Below are 18993 nucleotides of genomic sequence, written 5' to 3'. Positions count from 1 at the left end.
CACAGCCCCAGGACGTCTGATGGACACTAAGTATTTCCCTACTGGGATCCAGGGACTACCCTACTATACACAGCCAGAGACCCAGAACCTTTGGGGGTGGATGATGGGCTCACACCTCTGGAGGGTCATGAGAGTAGCTCCTCAGCAGTGACTAAACACGGCTCCCCAGGGCTGCCACAGAGTTGAAAAGAAATTTAGGAATTTGGGGCAGTGGTTTTTTAGCAACTGGAACAAAAATTTCAATGTTTTAATAGTTGGCATCACCTTAACAATCACCTTAATATTATGCACTGGTTGCACATTAATCATAAATGTTCCCCAAGGAAACTTACACACATGTACAACAGAATACATTAAAAGAATTTTAAGTAGCCACTGATTAATCATAAGCAAAAAAAAAAAAAAAGCAAAAAGGAAAATGGATGATAATGAAAACAGACCAATGTGGATGAATCTCACAAATTGGAGCTGAGAGGAAAAAAAACGACAAAAGAACACATACACTATGATTCCTTCATATAAAGGTTTTAATAGGTAAAACTAAACTATACTGTATAGAGAACCATAAATCATAAGGAAATGATTAGTAGGCTTGTAAAGGAGAAGGCTGGGTACAGGAAGGATTCTGGGGCAGTAGAAATGTCCCTTATATGTTAACTCATCTGTGTAAGTTTGATGAACTCTTCTCTATTATCTTATATTTTGCAATAAAAGGGAAAAAAGTAAACATCTTCTTCAAATAAGAGCTGGGAGCAGAGGCAGTTGGCAGCTGAAACAGGATAGCACAGCACAAATGACGTGAGATCCGGGTAGAGCTACGTATGAAAGCAACAAACAGGAAAGTGATTGGATAATAAAGGGCAGAAATGGTATTTATTCAAAGACAGATTATCACAGGACACAGAGCACCTGGACAGATGTGGAAGAGCTTCTTAGATCGGAAAGAAACTTCCAAGGCTAGTTTGCCAAAGGAAAATGGGCACCAAGGGCAAAGTAAGCAAATATACCGTTTCTTTATTTGATTCTTGGTTTTTTTGTCTCTTTATAAATTTACTAAATCAAACTTCCTTCAGGATTACTCTCAGAAAGCAGCAATTTATTAAAGCTGATCTAAAAGATTTGAGTCAACTCATGCTAGGAATTTAAGGAAATTACTGTGGATTTGCCAAAATGCTTACTACCAAGAGTGTTCAATTAAATATTACTTATAAAGGCCAAAAAAAGAGAGACTTGAGTACCTATGCTATGACAACAAAACAGAATTTGCATCTGTTAGAAATAAAGCTAGAGAAGAATATGGAAAATATTTATAGTATATTAATAAGTAGAAGAAGTATTTTACAAAGTATTACATACAAAAGATCCCATATAGGGATACTGAAAAAATTTATGTCAAAATCATAGAATGAGTGATAAAATTACAGGTGGATTTTGTTTCTTTTATTCTTATTTGTATTTTGAAACGTCCCTTAATTAATATATATTGCATCTGCAATAAGACTCATGATATTTAAAAATATAATTCAAAATTGCATAACTATCAAAAATTATATATTCATGTGTCAAAGACTGGGAAAACCATACCAAAAGCAAAAATAGTAGCATTAGAATAGAGGATTATAGATTTGTTTCTTTCTACTTTCCTTCAATGTTACTTAAATTTAAATGTTTAAATATAATTTTAATTAATTCTAGTTTATATAATTATCTGTTAATTATATAATTAATCTCCCCCCTCCCTCTTTCTCAGGTTATTAAATGCAAGGCAGCCATTGCCTGGGAAACAGGCAAGCCCCTTTGCATAGAAGAGGTTGAAGTAGCTCCCCCCAAGGCTCATGAAGTTCGCGTGCAGGTAAGTGGGGACTTTTCCTAGCCGGTACAGACGAGGCACTAAGTGCAGACTTGGCTTCTTCAGGTCAAGCCTGCATGGCATAACTGAGAGTACCTGAAGTTTTACCTATGGCAAAACTACATTTTTAGGCCCAGATAAAAACAGGCATTATCCCAGGAGGGGTAAATTACTAATTATCACTTGTTACTGATAACAGGCTTAACATTTATTTTTATATCTTTATATTAGTCATTAGCCCTAAGAATTAGATGAAGGAATTCACTTCAGATGAGAATTAGTTAGGTTTTCTTTTTGTTTTCCAGTTGTCAGTTATTAAGTGTTATTAAAAGGAAGATAAAAAATTTGGCTCAAAACAAGGGAGAGGAAAGACCTGAAGGGCTGCCTGGGGCAGTAGAAGAGGCCTGGGGGCCCACGGTGGGGGTGGGTGGGGGGAGAAGTGTGGGTGCGCGAGGGAAAGACACCACACTGAGGAGACCGTGATCACAGATCGGAAGTCAGCAGAACTTCTCCATTTTCCCCACAGCCGGCCTGGCTTGTATTTTCCCTAGGACCACTACAGGACAGGTCGATACATGAGAATGAATAGGATATCCTCACAAGCAGAATCCTGAAGAGTAAGGGGTATGTTAGTAACTGAGACAATCCTTTATCTGATAGCTCTTTGAATTATAAAAATTGTATTATATTTCATTTCATATCACTTCAACAAAATTTGCACAAGCCCTAGAAACCTGTGTTCCCTCCATTCCCTCTTCCTAGAAGATTCTGTTCAACTTTTCCCTATTACCTTTGATTTCTCCTCTCCTGGAGACACTACCTGCCAATTCCATCTCTTTGTATGATTTTCCAGTGGCAATGAAAGAAAACAAAGGCTTAGAAGAAAAGAATATATGCTGATATTTTTAATTGTTTTTTTTTCCAAAATGTATTTCTTTTATTGAGCCCTAAGAATGTTGTAAAGTTTCAAGGTGACACTGGGCCTAAAAAACTGCCCTCCTAACAACCCCAATGATATGACAGAAACAGGCCTCAAGTCTGTGGTTGCCTTGTAGATAATTGCCACTGCCCTGTGCCATACTGATGCCCATCTTATCAATCCTAAATTTAAAGAGGCCCTTCTCCCAGTGATCCTTGGCCATGAGGGTGCAGGAATTGTGGAAAGTGTTGGGCCAGGAGTGACCAACTTCAAACCAGGTATGTTCTTTCCTGATTCCAATTAAATGGAAATGTCAGAATATTTCAAGAACTGATAGAGAGTCCTGGCTTTGCATGCTATAATTGATCTCTATTTATACAGGGGAACCATCTGTTCCAAAGACAAACTAAGTGAGCCATACAATCTATCACAGTCTAACAAGGGGACAGAATATGTGAAATCAGAACCAATAAAATCTGGAAAATATGGTCACTTTATTTACATATAGCATTGAGAAACTGTGCTGTGAAGCGAAGCCACAAGGTGGGGCACAAATGGAAAATGTGTAACAACCTCTTCTAAATAAAACCAAAATAATTTAATATCATAAAGAATTTACAAAATGAGGACTTAGGAGTTAGCTTGAGAAATATATGTCAATGTTAGCTTAATGTGTCTTTTTGAAACTCTGTAACATAAAAATAGTATGTAAATGGAGCATGGCAATGGCTGAAATCATTTACTTCACATTTTATAACATATTCACAAAATACTAGAATATGGGCTACCTAATACTCACTTGTCATGTAGGATGACCCATATCATTCTTTCCACCTTCAATGAGAATGCTCCAAACCTAGAAATATTTTAGATTCCATTCCCAAACAAGATCGGAGAAACAAACCGCTCCCATAAGTTCTGCATCCATCAATGAGTCTGGCCGATGCAGTCCCAGCTCTGCCACTTACTGGATGTGTCCTCCACCAGTGAAGTCACTTTTCTGTGACACAGCTCAGATTTCCATTTCCTAAACTGGGGAGAAAAGGTATCCATTTCAAAGGACTGTCTGAGAATTAAGTGAGAGAGTATGGGTAAGCAGTTAGAAGGGTGCCTAGCACATACTAAATGGTCATCAGAGGATAGAAGCCATTATTAAATTGAAATTGAGTAAAAGGCAGAAAAACATAGAATGTGAGAGTGAGGGGCACCTGGGTGGCTCAGCCATTAAGCGTCTGCCTTTGGCTCAGGTCATGATCCCAGAGTCCTGGGATCAAGCCCTGCATCAGGCTCCCTGCTCCTCCCTCTCCCACTCCCCCTGCTTGTGTTCCCTCTTTCACTGTGTCTCTCTCTGTCAAATAAATAAATAAAATCTTAAAAAAAAAAATGTGAGAGTGAACTAAATGGTGACACATGGCAATGACATAAAGTTTAATCTCCATATCCAGCACATTGTTGTCCACCTCTCCTATTATATAAGGATGTTCTGTTCAATACTGGATGTTTAGAAATGAAAAAAAAAAAAAGTCATGATGCAGAGAGTTGCAATGACAGCAGAGCTCAGACAGGACTCCGTAGCTAGTGGTATCAATGCAGATTTGTTGCTTGACTGCCCAGCAGCCAAAAAAAAAGGAAAAAGTTAAAAAGACAGTATATGCAATACTTGGGGGAATCAGCGATCTTGTAAAGTAACAAAATACTACAGCTGTCTATACTTTCTGCTGAACATAAAATGTGTATCATAAAGAATGGTGTTTTCTACTGATTCATCTGGTAGAAACTTTTTACAAGCTGTATCTTAGGCACCATCCAACATACGGCCTTTCTTTCCAGGTGACAAAGTAATTCCACTCTACATGCCTCAATGTAGAAAATGCAAGTTCTGTCTGAGTCCACTCACAAATTTCTGTAAAAAACTCAGGTAAGCTCTATACGCCGGCTAGTAAGACTATAAATTGGTATAAATATTTGGGGAAGTACATTGGCAATACTTGGATGAAGTTTCTACCTACCAATCCTAGTCCTAGGTGTATACAGGAAATTGTTGCCAAACTACCCAAAGAAACATATGCTAAAATGTTCACTGCAACATTGTTTATAACAGCAAGTAAAAATAGCCCAACGACCACCAATAAGACAATGGATTAACATTGCTATATAGTAACACAGTGGAAAACTATGCAACAATGAAAAGGGTTAAACTTGATCTACATATAACAACATAGAATAATCTCACATACATAATGTTAAGGGAATGAAGCAAGCTGCTGACAAATACATTTAGTAAGATATCATATACAAAACAGTACAATATACAGGGGCACCTGGGAGGCTCAGTCCATTAAGCCTCTGACTCCTAATTTCAGCTCAGCTCCTAATCTCAGAGTAGTGAGATCGAACCCTGCATCAGGCTCTGCCCCCAGTGGGGAGTCTGCTTCTCTCCTTCTCCCTCTCCCCACTGGCACTGCTCTCTCTCTCTCAAATAAATAAATCTTAAAAAAAAAAAAATACCATATACAGTATAGTTTATGGTTACATGTGTATGTAGTAAAGGTATAAATATATCACTGGAATGATAAATGCCAAACTCAAAATAGTAGCTACTTCTATAGGAAATGAGAGAGGAATGAAATGAGGTGCAGTAATTTATTCCAAGGCCCACAGATAAAAGTCCTAGAGCTAGATTTTGAACATAGACAGTCTGACTCCAGAGTCCAAAACCTTTATCACCTTATTCTTTAATGAGACTACATACAGAAAAATCTATTTGTCCTTAATGCCAAATGAAGCTAGTTATTTCAGAAGCTAAATTGTATTACTCTTACATCTAATACTGTGCCTCAATTTCCTCATCTATAAAATGGGAATAATAATAATGCTTACTTCGCAGGGTTGTTGTAGATATTTAAAGAATTAATACACCCTTTTACAAACTTTTAATGAAATAATAGATTTTGGCAATGACCATCAATTCTAACATCATAAAAAGAGAGAGACTAAGGCATTATGTGTCTCCAGATGAAGATACACAACACCATCTTTGAAATATTCCTACAAAAATATAAAACCTAAATTAAATCAACCAGTTAGATTGAAAATACTAGTTTAGAGGAAATACAGGATGGAAAAATGTATTAAATCCAATTACAGAAATGTAATTAGAAAAATTCAGAATGAGGAAAACTATACAGGACAAATGACTGTTTCTTCAACAGACAAATTGCAAAGGAAAAAAACAAGGAGGGAGGTGAGAACCTATCATTTAAGAGACTTAACACAGATATCAACGAAATGCAGTATGTCAACCTAAAAGAATCTATCTTTTTGAGATACATACTAAAATATTTACAAATGAAAATAGTAATGTGTGAGGTTTACTTCAAAACCATCCCATGGGGGAGGGCAGGTGCTAGGGGAGGGTCAATGCTGGAGGTGGGCATTGGGGGGTTAAAGACGCCAGAAGATCAGCCCTCAGATGGTAACTGCTGAAGCTGGGATATGGTTGCACGGACATTCAACAAGCCAGTCTTTCTACTTTTATATACAGTTGAGTTTTCCATAATAAATTTTTTTTAAGAATTAATACATACAAACCCCCTAAGAGAGTTTCTGGCACATAAAAAGTATTCAATAAAAAGTTTATTATCATCTTTGGACTATTTCTGACTATATATTTAGGTGTAAAGTCTCAAGTAATTGTCTCAATTTTTCTATCTCATAAAATGGTTATAACAAAAATATAATGCCTAACATTTTTTTTTCAGGAGTGTAATCAGTGGCCCACTTACGTTCTCTTTTTTGCATCTTCTTTTTTTAATTTTCTAGTCTAGTGAAAAATCCTCTTGTTGATCAAGAACTAATGGAAGACAAAACCAGCAGGTTTACCTGCAAAGGAAAACCAATTTACCATTTCATGGGGACCAGTACCTTCACTCAGTACACCGTAGTGTCGGATATAAATCTTGCCAAAATCGATGATGATGCAAATTTAGAGAGAGTTTGTCTGTTTGGATGTGGGTTTTCAACTGGCTATGGAGCTGCAATCAACAATGCTAAGGTAAAAGTGGTTCATCACCAGGTTGCATAAAATAGAATTTTCCTAGGACACAGGGTGGTAAAGCAGCTAGTTACTCTTCAAGCCCTAGCTCTGTCATTTATTACCTCTGTGGTGTTAGGCAAGTTATTTAACCTCTCCACTCCTACTCTCTGCAATAAACATCTACTACAAATAGTTATGGGGCTAATTAAATCATATTACATATGTAAGACATCTGGCTCAACAGCTGGCCTATCGTTGGCACCCCGTTCATGTTAATTTCTTTTCCTATACTAATATGTTAGATTACAGACCACCCCTACCTTAAACACAGCATGCTTAAATATGTGCCCTAAATATGAATGCTCACCCTGGGACAGCAGACCCAGTCAAGAGGCAACAGAAACTACAGAGACCCCCATCTCCATATGGTCACCCCTGCTTTCTCCCTGATCCTGCAGATTTCTCTTCCTCCAACTGGTAATTCATCTCTGCTTCTCATCCTGTCCCTTGGTGGCTCCAAGGGAGTGTGTCTCAGGTGGCAGCCCTGAGGGTGGCAAGATGCATCCCTGGAAGCCCATGTTAGAATTCAGAAGCTTTCACAAAACTGTTCAGTGAGAACTGGACAGATGTCAGTATCACTTGGATGCCTCAAACAACCCCGTTATTTAAATCTCTTTCTCATGAGTCTTCATCCCTTGAGTTCAAACTGCAAAATGCAACCAGAGTGGTCTTTCTAAACAACAAATGTGAAGATTTCATTCCCCTTTCATTACTCCACTTTTCCGTCAGCAGGCTAGTGTTTGTCCCTAACTCTCCCTTCACAGGCTCATCGTTCCCCAAGGCCTGACCTTGAGTATCCGGGCTCCAATCACTGTGACCCTGGGTTTTCCATGCCTGGCTCCCACCAACACTGCCTGGGATGCTCCCCCACATCTTCTGGCTGACTCCATTTTTTTTTTTTTGGTTACTTCCTATCAGAAACCCTCCAGCCTCTTAGGCATGCATTGGGTGTCCCTCCCAGTTTCCCCCAAAATATTTGTGTTTATCCCTGTCTTCCTTCTTATCATACTCTGGAGAAATTTCCCATTTATTTCTCCTTCCTTTTAGACTATTTGCTCCTTGAGGGCAAGAACTCTCTCTTGTTCATTGTGATATCTCCAGAGCCTAGCCCTGTGCCTGGCACACAGTAGGAACTGGATAATTTTTCAGTGAATGAATGTATGAAGCCAGGCTCTTATGCAACCCTTAAAACATCTTGATAAGGCTTGATCCTCAGCTTAAAAATCCAAATACTCCTTTTAATCAGGTTACCTGGAATTGTTCAAGTGTCAAGGAAATAAACTCACCCTAACCAAAATAAAAAGCTGATCTGATAGCCAGAATATCAAGATAAGACTTCCCACTGAGAATTAGTCAAGCAGACAGGAATGCTACTCTTGGCTATCAGTATATTAAAAATTAAAAATTGTATGGGAAGTCAGACTACAATCTGAAGGCTGCTAGAGGAAGGGTATCGTTAACTGAGTGGAGTTAAAAGCAGATGTAACCTTGGCAGTCAAGGCATATTCTCCTCTAGATAGCACTGGAAGAATTATTGCTCTTTGGGCCACCTCCCCCTTTCCTGGACTCCATGCAGACTATCACCTTCTCCTACTCTAGTCTTTCTTCAGGAATATTAACACTAGAGACTCAGCTACAGTTTTCTTTAAAATCCATTCAAAGTTGATGTAAATTTCTAGGTCCTGTTCTTCTCACTGTTGAGGAACACTTAAACCACTTCATAGGATGCTTAGGGAAGAAAAGAGAAATGAATCTGATAGGAACAAGTTAAGAGAAGAAGTATCAGTAATTCTAGCCAAAAGGCAAGAGCTTTAATAAAGTTTAATTTACTTCTGGGAAGAAAAGTAATGAAACAACTTTGTGTAATTATTGGGAGACCTGAGCCCAGCATCACCAGGACTCCTAATTCTTTTTAATCTGCTCGTGTCCTTTACTGACAAATTAATCATATTTCACAGAGATCTTTGGAAGCATGAAAATGTCCCGTAACAGTGTTGTCTATAAATAGATAATCAACCACTATGTATAGTCCTAATTCTCAAATGGGGAGAGGGGTACTTTATAGTGACCCTCCCCCCCACTACTGCAATCAAAGGCACTTTTACACATAGCCATCTAGTTGTTTTAACATAATTAATACAGTGTATTCCAATTATACTGTTGTGAGCTATGTACAACTACTGTGTACAACATTGCCTCGATGAGAAAAATGCCTTTCTACTCTCAGTGACACAGGCAAACTTTTGAACACAGTCTGTAGAAAAATATATTTGGAACTATACTGAACACATGCCACAATATTAAATAGCACATTGTATATATAGAACAATATTCTGAATATTTGTAAAAAATGTTTTATTTTGCCCTGAGTAGCAAGTCAGTGTATGCATGCCTGATATCATGCATAAAATAAAGTAAGAGATATACAGTCTCTCTCTTCCTTAATAGTTTTGTCTCCAATTTAGAACGTATCAGTACTTCCCTTAGGCAGATTCCTCTTTCCCTTTGTTTATGCTTTAATTCTAACAGTTTCCCATCATCATTAGAAAATATTACTTAAGCACTTAAGCATCTCTCTGTGTAGTATTTTTTTACCATTATACACTGTCAGAATAACATTACAGTTACAGCAACTTTCCCTATTATCTTGTACATTCAGTTTTTATTTAATTCAATGCAACAAACATTTATTAAAGACCCAACCTACAGAAGACTTAATAGCAGTGTGGAAGAAAATATGCCTTCAAAGAACTTACAATCTTTTGAAGAAACACACAAATACAAAATCAATCAACCAAGGCAGATTATAAATAACAATACAGAAAAAGCAAAAAGGTGGGCACTAATTCCTGATTGAAGAATCAAGAGAAGTTTCATGGGGACAGTGTCATTTAAGTTAGGCCTAGAAGTAGAGTCCACATTTTATTTAGAGGAAATAAGGTGAGAAGTGCATCAGGCTGAGGAAACAGCATGAACTGAGGATGAGGAAAGGAAGCCACGACAGTGCAGAGTGACCACAGCAATGGGACTACCACGGAGATGAAGCTGGAAGTTAGCTGGTTGCCCTAAAAACCCTTCAATCTGATGCAGAGAAATCTGGATTTTATTCTATTTAAGTTAACTGATGATTTGGGATGTGAATTAATTCACATTTAGAGAAACAGCACTCATTCAAAACCAACGATATAACACTAATACAACCAAATAAGGCCTATTAAAAATATAAATTAATTATGATCTATTGAAAAAGGAAAACAACCCTTTAAAATGTGTGGATTTTAAAATTCTGTTCTGGGGCGCCTGGGTGGCTCAGTTGGTTAAGCGACTGCCTGCGGCTCAGGTCACGATCCCGGAGTCCCGGGATCGAGTCCCACGTCAGGCTCCCTGCTCAGCGGGGAGCCTGCTTCTCCCTCTGACCCTCCCCCCTCTCATGTTCTCTCTCTCATTCTCGCTCTCTCAAATAAATAAATAAATCTTTAAAAAATAATAAAAAATAAGATAAAATTCTGTTCTGATAACAGTAAAGGGAAGTGGAAAACAAGCAGATTATTTTCACTTGGGTTTGTTTCTGATGAGCTGGTAATTCTAATGGCATTCAAATGATTCTCCATATTTAGCCAGTGACCCAGCCATTTTCATACTGGCAGATTTCCCCCATTAGCTATATCATTTAGTTTTATGACAGGCAGTCTTTCATTTACATGTTCCTGCCTCCACCTCACTCTCTTTCTTTAAAAAAAAAAAAAAAGTGAGGCCAATTCCTTTAAAAGTTAATTTATAATTTTGCTGCCTGCAGGTCACCCCTGGTTCTACTTGTGCCGTCTTTGGCCTAGGAGGTGTTGGTCTTTCGGCTATAATGGGTTGTAAAGTAGCAGGAGCTTCCAGAATCATAGCTATTGACATCAATAGTGAGAAGTTTACAAAGGCCAAAGCCCTTGGAGCCACTGACTGCCTCAATCCTCGAAACCTAGATAAACCCATCCAGGAGGTCATCATTGAAATGACCAATGGAGGTGTGGATTTTGCCCTTGACTGTGCAGGTGGACCTGAAACCATGGTATGTCTATTTTTTATAAAAGTATATAATAAATTATATTTAGTAACATTAAAAAACATTGGCAATATGTTTATATTGAGATAGTTATTTTGTTTAATATTAATATACTTATATGTGTATTTAATTTATATATATATTAATATTAGACTGAATGTATTAATATTTAACTAATAAATATTAATATTTACTTAGTAGGTTGTTAACATTTCTGTATGTCCTTCCACATGAAATTCAGCAAAAGGAGAAAACTTAGAAATGAAAATTTAGAAGAACTGTGCCTATGAGAAATGAGAAAGAAAAAAACAGAAAAGGCAGACTTAGAGGAGGGAGGAAGACAGGCTGACATATGTCACCCCTAACAGCTGGAGGTATTCCACTCCCACTTAAAAGCAGAGACACGAATGGTTAGCGATCTACAAACAATCCAGTTCTGTCCATCAGATCTCAATAAACGGGCTGCAAAATTAGGTCCACATCATAAATCTGAAATTTTCAATATATTCAATATATTAAACACACACACACACACACACACACACACTGCAAAATTAAAAGGCAGATCTTTTTTCCTAAACACTACAATTTGGTATCACTCAGATTTCTTCTCTCAGGACAAGCTACATAATTTGCAGGTCTTTCTAGGTACAGGGGCCCTAAGCAACTGCACCAGTTGGAGACCCACAAAGTCAGCCCTGTTTATTCTTACTCGAGAAAGTGGAGTAAAGAGCCAACCACACAGACAACACATGGAAAAGTTAGTTTGACAGACTGCCCAGTCTCTCTCTCCAGTGAATGTTCACTTGATGCGTATTTGCTCAAAGACACTAAGTAGAGTTTTGTTTTGTTTTATGAGATGACCAATTTATCAACTAATTATCTGCCTATGGATTCTTATTTCATGAGTGAGATCTGTGGAGTAATCTATGGCATTATGCCCTTTTATTTACGACTTCACTCAACATGGCTCCCAAAACCCTCCTCTACGGAGGTTATAAAAAATAGAATTCTGTACTTCAACCTCCCAGTAGCAGGCTTTGTACAGTTCTTCCCCTTGGTTCTTACCCAACTGATGTATTCTGCAGAAGAGAATGAAGTTGGGGAGGAGCTGCTGAAAGCATCAGTCTCCCTTCCTGCGACTCTCCTCTCAGAATGGTTTCATTGCAATAATCTAACTGCTTAAAGGACAATTTGGCAGGTAATAAGCACTCAATAAATGTTAGCTATTACTGAAAATGTATGCATTAAGGGCTCCTCATCCTGCACTGCTCCCGTGTTCCATGCTTCAAGACCCTCTTTTTAAATTATCCTTGGCATCTGCAACTTACAACGTGCTACATCCATTCCTCTACTTTCCACAGCTCAAATTTTTTTCAAACATTGAAATTCAGCCTATTGACCTTATTTTTCCAGTACAGAGATTCTCAACACTGGCTACACTTTAGAAATGCCTGGGGAGTTGTTATTGTCATTGTTTAGTACCAATGAATGGACCATACTCCAGGATATTCTCATGAGTCTAGGGCCCACATACCAATAATTTTTATAAGTTACTCAAGTTAAGAACCACTTGATCTAAAACTTGGCAGGTTCTATTATTATTTAAATTGTGGAACAGAATTATACCAGATAATCCAAATAAGAATAGATGGATTTCTTTAATCACAAAAAGATCAGCTACCTACCCATCCACCAAGTTTCCATAACTAAGAAAAGCTAAATTTCTCAGGTGTAGAGGAGATTCCAGTAATGCACGTGAACTTGAGTTCAATGACCACTAATTCTCTAAAGCAGCCCAAAGAATCCAACAGAACAATCAGAAAGTTACAATAATGGAAATATTACAAAGTTTTGAGAAGTAAAAGTAATCCTCATCAAAAGTTATCAGAAGCTTCTAAATAAAACCTTGTACTTGCATATAATACCCATTTTTAACTAAGTCATCATTAGGGAGATGAATTCCTTGCTTGAAGCAAAACTCCAAAAATGCAGAAAAGGCAAACAGAGAGGTGCCTGAGTGGCTTAGTCAGTTGGGCATCAGACTCTCAATTTCAGCTTGGGTCATGATCTTGGGGTCATGGGATAGAGCCCCGCATTGGGCTCTGCATTCAGAAGTGTGCTCGGGATTCTCTCTCCCTCTGACCCTCCTCCTCCCCCACATACGCTCTCTCTCTCTCTCACTCTCAAATAGATGGATAAATCTTAAAAAAAAAAAAAAAAAAAAAAAAAGGAAAAATATTTTAAAACTAAAATAGAAAATAGGAGTCAATGTAAATAGCTACCTATAGGTAACAAGTAAGATCTATGAATTTTCCCCTCTCCATGATCTCTCTATACAGCATAAACAAAAATATTTCTGCCATATAAAAAGTGCATATGTAGAAGAGTTGCTATTAGGAATGTTACGAATTCTCAAAACAATAAATAAACATTTATTCAAATAAAAACTTCAAAACACATTCTAAAAGTTCTAGGTCACTGCATCTACCATCGCTAGTAAGACAGACAGACAAAGAAAAGGTGGAGAATTTACTATACTTCAAATTGCTTCTTCTTTTAGAGGTGCTTGGGTGGCTCAGTCAGTTAAGCATCTGCCTTTGGCTCGTGTCATGATCTCAGGGTCCCGAGACGGAGTCCCGTGTTGGGCTCCCTGCTCCGCAGGGAGCCTGCTTCTTCCTCTCCCTCTGCTGTTCCCCCCACCCCCACTGTGCTCTCTCACTCTTGCTCTCTCAAATAAACAAAGAAATAAAGAAATTCCTTCTTTTATACAGTGATCAGTAATGAAAAAAGCTGTACTTCCTACTGAGACTCGTAAAAATTGCCCCAACAAGTCAGAATTAAGTTGAGCGCTGACTATGGCAAAGGATCTAAAACAAAGTTTACACTTTCCTTCTTTAAGATTAGTCTCAGAAAATTTAAGTGTTCATCTACTTACCATACAGCTTCTTGTGGAATGGCCATCCGCAAGTTTGTGTCTTTCTCAAATTTCTTTACGTTTTCAATCCTGGGCATTTTTGTATTAACCCCAAACTTGCAGCAGGTTAACGTAATATGCTTTTCTCTCTCATGGGAAGATCAGTGCAACTCCCCTGGGTCACCACCTTCCATGCAGCGACTCAGCAACCAAGGCTCAATCAAGTGCACCTTCTCTGCTTCATGGTGGCAACAGGAGGCGATCTTGGGTGTTAGAGCAGGAGAGCTCACAGCCGGCAGGGTTCACAGTGGCTTTTCTGTTCCGTCTACAAAATACCACACGTCACCTGCCCAGAGCCCATGTCCCAGAAGTAGTTACATACTCTACTGAACTCCGAGAGCTGAGGGACCTAGAGAAGCAGATGAAATGTTTTATGAGCAGGAGCCTATGTCGGATTCTGTTTAACTGTGCTGCTCTCTGTTTTAAAATAGCACTTTATTTATCCTACATTGAGATATACTAAGTTTACAGTGTGTACCTCATTTCCTAGGTTCTAGTAAATACGTACTCATCCTCTCTTCACGACTTCAAGGATTATGTTTTTATGCCTCTGAAACTGCAAATCTTTTAGTACATACCCACGGCAGATCACCGAGAACTTGATTAGAATGTATAATATTTATCTTCTAGAGTTCTTTCCTAATTTCACACATGTTTTTTTCTTGGTATGCAATGATATACACTCCAGGTTCAGCATAACTATGGTATTAAACAGAAGGAAATAATAGGTTCTGCTTCTTTGTAATATCTTTTTGGATGAAGTTCAAATTTTTAATGAATGGTCTATCTGAAACTGAACAGTGGCGCTTCAAGTATCAATCAACAATACCATAACCTCCTTAGCTTGAGTACTCTTATATGCAGAGTTGTATAAATTTTCCCTAAAGCATTGTACATACCTACACTAGAGTTCATGTTCTACTTTTTCTACTTATTCAGTTAACCCTTTCTGTTTGACCTTCCAGAGAGCAGCCCTGGACAGTACAATAGTAGGCTGGGGATCATGTACTTTCATTGGAGTAGACTCTGAAATGAGAGGATTGATGGTATCTCCAGTGGAGCTAATAATGGGCCGTACCATAAATGGAACATGCTTTGGTGGTCAGTTTTTTTTCTCTTTTAATTTTCTCCATAGTGGTATGCAAATTCTTATAAAGAGGATTATTGAATGGAAAGGAAAATTGTTTAAATATTGAGTGCCTAATAACACATCTAGAGACTGCACAAAAGTTATTCTAGGAATTATTTGAAAGTAAACAGTTTCTATATATGGATAACTGCAATCTGCAAACTGAAATTCAATTTGCATTAAAATGAACCAACACAGAGGAACAAAAGGTAAACTTTGACCAAACTGAGATAATTCCTTATCTAGAAATAGGAACTAATTTTAACATTTCTTATTAAGAAAAACTTTTAAATAAATAAAAGTGTAGAAAATTAAAGATGGGAGGGATAATCCATTTGAAGCAACCCAAATCTTACCTAGTGATTTCATTCATTCAACAAACTGATTAAACTACTGCCAAATACCATGTCTTTACTTGGCATTTTGGTCAAATTACAGGTTGGAAAAGCATCGATTCTATCCCAAAGCTGGTTACTGACTACAAGAATAAGAAATTTGATCTGGATATACTGGTGACTCATACCCTGCCTTTTGACAAAATCAATGAGGCATTTGACCTGATGAACCAAGGCAAAAGGTAAATTAACAGAGGAATAAGTGGTACGAAAAACCTTTATGATGACTCTATGTGATTATAAGAACTAACCAGTTTGTCTTTTCTGACATTTTCCACATCATCACACATCCTAAACGTGCTTAAATGATTAAATAGTGGCCTCCGGAAAAAAGAAAAGCTTCCTACTCTATTTCCATAATATACACTGCCATACACTATCCCAACATAGAGTGGTGATATAAACTGATACATATTTTCCCTTTCACAAACAACTGTTAACTCAGTTGGGGCTGCCCCCTAGAAAGAAAGGTTTCCACAGTATAATGTCAGGTCACTTTGGTGCAATATAGCCCTGGGTCTCGCATCATTATGTTCTACAATTAACAAAAGAATGCCCACTCCAGGCCCTTCATGATCAGAACCAGGTGAAAACCATGGATATGTGAGGAGTGGCTCATTTAAAGAAACCTAAAGGATGACCCAACGCTCTCTTGCTTTGTCTCAGGTCTCCTATAAGATAACATTCCGATCCACAATTTTAGTTATATTGTGCTCCTCTGGCACAGACCCTGAGAACTAATTTATAGAAATGTCCCAACTGGGGGATCTGTAGCAATTGAGGAGCAGGAGTCACTAGGATCAATGATTTTGGTTAAAATGATCAAGCACAGCTTGGTCAATAGAAGCAAAAGGAAAAACACCAGGAACAGTTTCACAGAGGAGATGCAGGACCAAATAAGCAACAAAAAGAGAAGATACCACAAAACGGGGGGGGAGGGGGACATGAACTCTGTAATCTGCAAACACACTAGGTGCAACGTATCAAAAAGAAGTTCAATAAAAAGAAAACGAAAAAAGAAACATTATTTAAGCTACACAAAATAACTCAGTATATAAGCTCTGCAATATCTTGCACAATCTCAATATCCCCATAAGGAGCAGCCCTTATATCAGGAGTTAGGTTGGAGTTTGGGGCCTTAGACCCTCTTATCTCCTCCACCACCACCCCTTTTCCCCTAGAGTTCTCAGTTATGGAAAATATCCACAAGGAATGCTAAGTGGCAGCTAAATGGAAAATGGTGAATTACTTTGTTAACAGCTGGGCAAGTCTCCCATACTCCTAAAGTAGGCCTGATAATCAGTGGAAGAATGGAAGGCTGAGGGCTAGATACCTGAATGAGGCCTCCTACTTCCCCTCTGGCTCACTGGGAAGACCACACTACTGCCCACACCGATGGAAAGGTGACAGTGGAGAAGGCAGAAGATGGGACTTAGCATATGGGTATAGAAGCAAGGAAGTAGGGAGAGTACAACACCCAGGTGGTCTTTTAAGGTGCAGTGACCCCCAACTCATGGTGAGGAAAGGACACAGAGATTCTCTCTCCACAGGCAGACAGATGTAGTTCCTGTCTCTGGGTGAAGAAAACATCATGAATGGCAACCTGCTAATGCTAGGGATTCCACAGCTCCAGCAGCAAGGTGGAACATAAGGAAGTCTCTGTTCTTGAGGCTTACCCCCTTCTTTGCTTCTACGTGTTGAAGGAATTATCCAGGAGTAAGAATATTTAGGTTCTCAGAAAGCATCATCCCAACACACCAAACAGTGACTCTTCCAAGATGAAGACCCCACTACAACCTTAGCATGTTTACTCTATAGAACCATTACGCAGCACAGACCTCACCCAGGGTCACGTGAGGGTCCCCAACTTTTCCCAGCTTCCTAGCATCATATACAAAGTATTATTAATTCCATGAATGTCAAGATAAAAGAAATTAGGGATAATGTGCTAATTTCTTTTCTTTACAGATGCCTATAAAGAAAGATTAAACCAGATGCTGAAAAAAAATACAAAAATTATTTGTGGGTTTTGGTTAAATTTACCATAAAAATTATGCTGACTATTGTCTTATTATTAACAGCATTCGAATAGTCCTGACCTTCTGAAGACACCAGGAACAAACTGGAATACTACCTGACTGAATCTGAACCCTTCTTGTTACTTTATAACCTGTAACAATGAACCAAGGATTGCCATGAATTTAAACAACTATTTATACTTAACATCTTAACATCAAATAGTTATAAACATCACAGCGTTTTTAAATATATTAATATTTCCTGTTTAGTAATAATGATAACTGATGTGTTTATGAATAGAATTACACGATGAGAATTGTTTAAAACTAGTTCTGGAGAAGTGGGGGCGGGGAATGAAGAGTAATAAGTAAAGCTAGATTGGCTATTTGTTTATAATTTTTTAGGTTGGGTAATAAACATATGGGGTTTCATTACACTGTTCTCTCTACTTTTGTTTATGCTTAAAATTTTCCATAATATAATCATTTTTACTAGAAAAAAATTACTATTATATATGTGTACATAAGATACATATGTCTTTAAAATATGTCACATATATAAAATGCTATTACATAATTTCTGGGTTTCAATAAGCTACAAGCTAATCTTCTTTAATAAACTGCTAAATAATTTCCTTTTTAATATCTGGTATTTTCTTTTCTCTTAGCCCTGCTTTACCACTATGAACTATAATCACAAGCAGTGGGATATCAGAAGCTATATAAATGAGTACAGATATATAAAAAATGAAGATTTTTTAAAAGAAAAAACACACCCATACTCTCAAATTTCCATCTTTATTAATTGCCCTTTTCACCTTTGATAATCATGACAACACATAATGTTTAGAGCTTTAGAGTTTAACAATCCGTAATTAGCACTAAGTATTTTTTAGAGTCAATTAAAAGTGACAGAGAGCAAAGTACCTATTATAAAGTAACGCAGTAAGTAAAAAGTTACAAGATGTAACAGACAATTAGATTTATATAGGCTTTAGTGGGAAAGGAGGGGAAAAAAACTAAAAATAAAAAAGATTTATATGAAAAGCAAAATGAGTGCTTTCAAACAATTATCCTCATAGATGCCACAATGGACAGTTTAAGGGTAAGAGATGATAATTTGGATCGTTGTAACAAACACTAGTTATCAGCTTAGCATAATTCCTGAAACCCCCTAGTTTTATTTTTAAACGTTTACTACATATTGAACTCTGAGAGAGGATAAATTTCTCCGAAGCTTTGGCAGAGGAGGGTGATAATACCTCCAAGTGGAAACTTGCATTCCCGCTTACTGCAGATTCTCTTTCGTTAGAAATGGAAGCCAGTTCATCTGTCTGTAAATGCTTTGTTGGCACTGGGGGAGGTAGGATGCACCCAACAGGGGCTCTCCTTTCCCACACTGTTCCCTGTATCAGCTGTGTTCTGTCTCCTCGTCCTCTCAGCCTCCACTCCTCAGTCTTTCCCCAGCCTCGCTTGAGACCCAACTCCTTTTCAGCTGTGGACAGCCACAGAGCTGTTTCCCTTCCCTGATCTTCTTTGACTCTTAGTGTCTTTATCGA

General features: G+C 37.9%; 1 protein-coding gene and 1 long non-coding RNA gene across 4 annotated transcripts in view; one reads left to right on the top strand and one right to left on the bottom strand.

Moving 5' to 3' along the window:
* LOC112825491 (uncharacterized) overlaps positions 1 to 18993 on the bottom strand; it is a 44423-nt gene that overhangs the window by 9624 nt on the left and 15806 nt on the right. The window contains exons 3-5 of one of the 3 annotated variants that reach the window (XR_003208708.2): positions 13854 to 14241; positions 3737 to 3800; positions 3568 to 3624 (exon numbers count right to left, since the gene is read on the bottom strand). This is a non-coding gene — a long non-coding RNA (uncharacterized lncRNA). Of the gene's footprint in view, positions 1 to 3404; positions 3801 to 13853; positions 14242 to 18993 lie in introns of those variants that run through there. The other 2 variants (XR_012377988.1, XR_003208707.2) reach the window with 2 other exon arrangements.
* On the top strand, positions 862 to 18497 carry ADH4 (alcohol dehydrogenase 4 (class II), pi polypeptide). Its single transcript, XM_025873551.2, has 9 exons — positions 862 to 993; positions 1751 to 1852; positions 2905 to 3046; positions 4599 to 4686; positions 6591 to 6822; positions 10661 to 10921; positions 14858 to 14993; positions 15460 to 15598; positions 17498 to 18497. Exons 1-9 carry the CDS (start codon positions 976 to 978, stop codon positions 17520 to 17522), a joined length of 1143 nt encoding a protein of 380 aa, XP_025729336.1. The 5' UTR covers positions 862 to 975; the 3' UTR covers positions 17523 to 18497.

Source organism: Callorhinus ursinus, unplaced genomic scaffold (genome assembly GCF_003265705.2).
Source record: "Callorhinus ursinus isolate GAN/ISIS: 27379988/994484 unplaced genomic scaffold, GSC_fseal_2.0 scaffold4, whole genome shotgun sequence".
NCBI lineage: Eukaryota > Metazoa > Chordata > Mammalia > Carnivora > Otariidae > Callorhinus > Callorhinus ursinus.
Note: the sequence above shows the minus strand (reverse complement) of the source record. Positions and strands in the feature narration are given on the sequence as shown.

What these genes read in the sequence shown, in the direction of transcription:
- ADH4 (XM_025873551.2), top strand. An exon ending in CTCATGAAGTTCGCGTGCAG is followed by an intron (nt 1,853 to 2,904) that starts GTAAGTGGGGAC and finishes GTTGCCTTGTAG; the next exon opens with ATAATTGCCACTGCCCTGTG. An exon ending in AAATGGAACATGCTTTGGTG is followed by an intron (nt 14,994 to 15,459) that starts GTCAGTTTTTTT and finishes GTCAAATTACAG; the next exon opens with GTTGGAAAAGCATCGATTCT.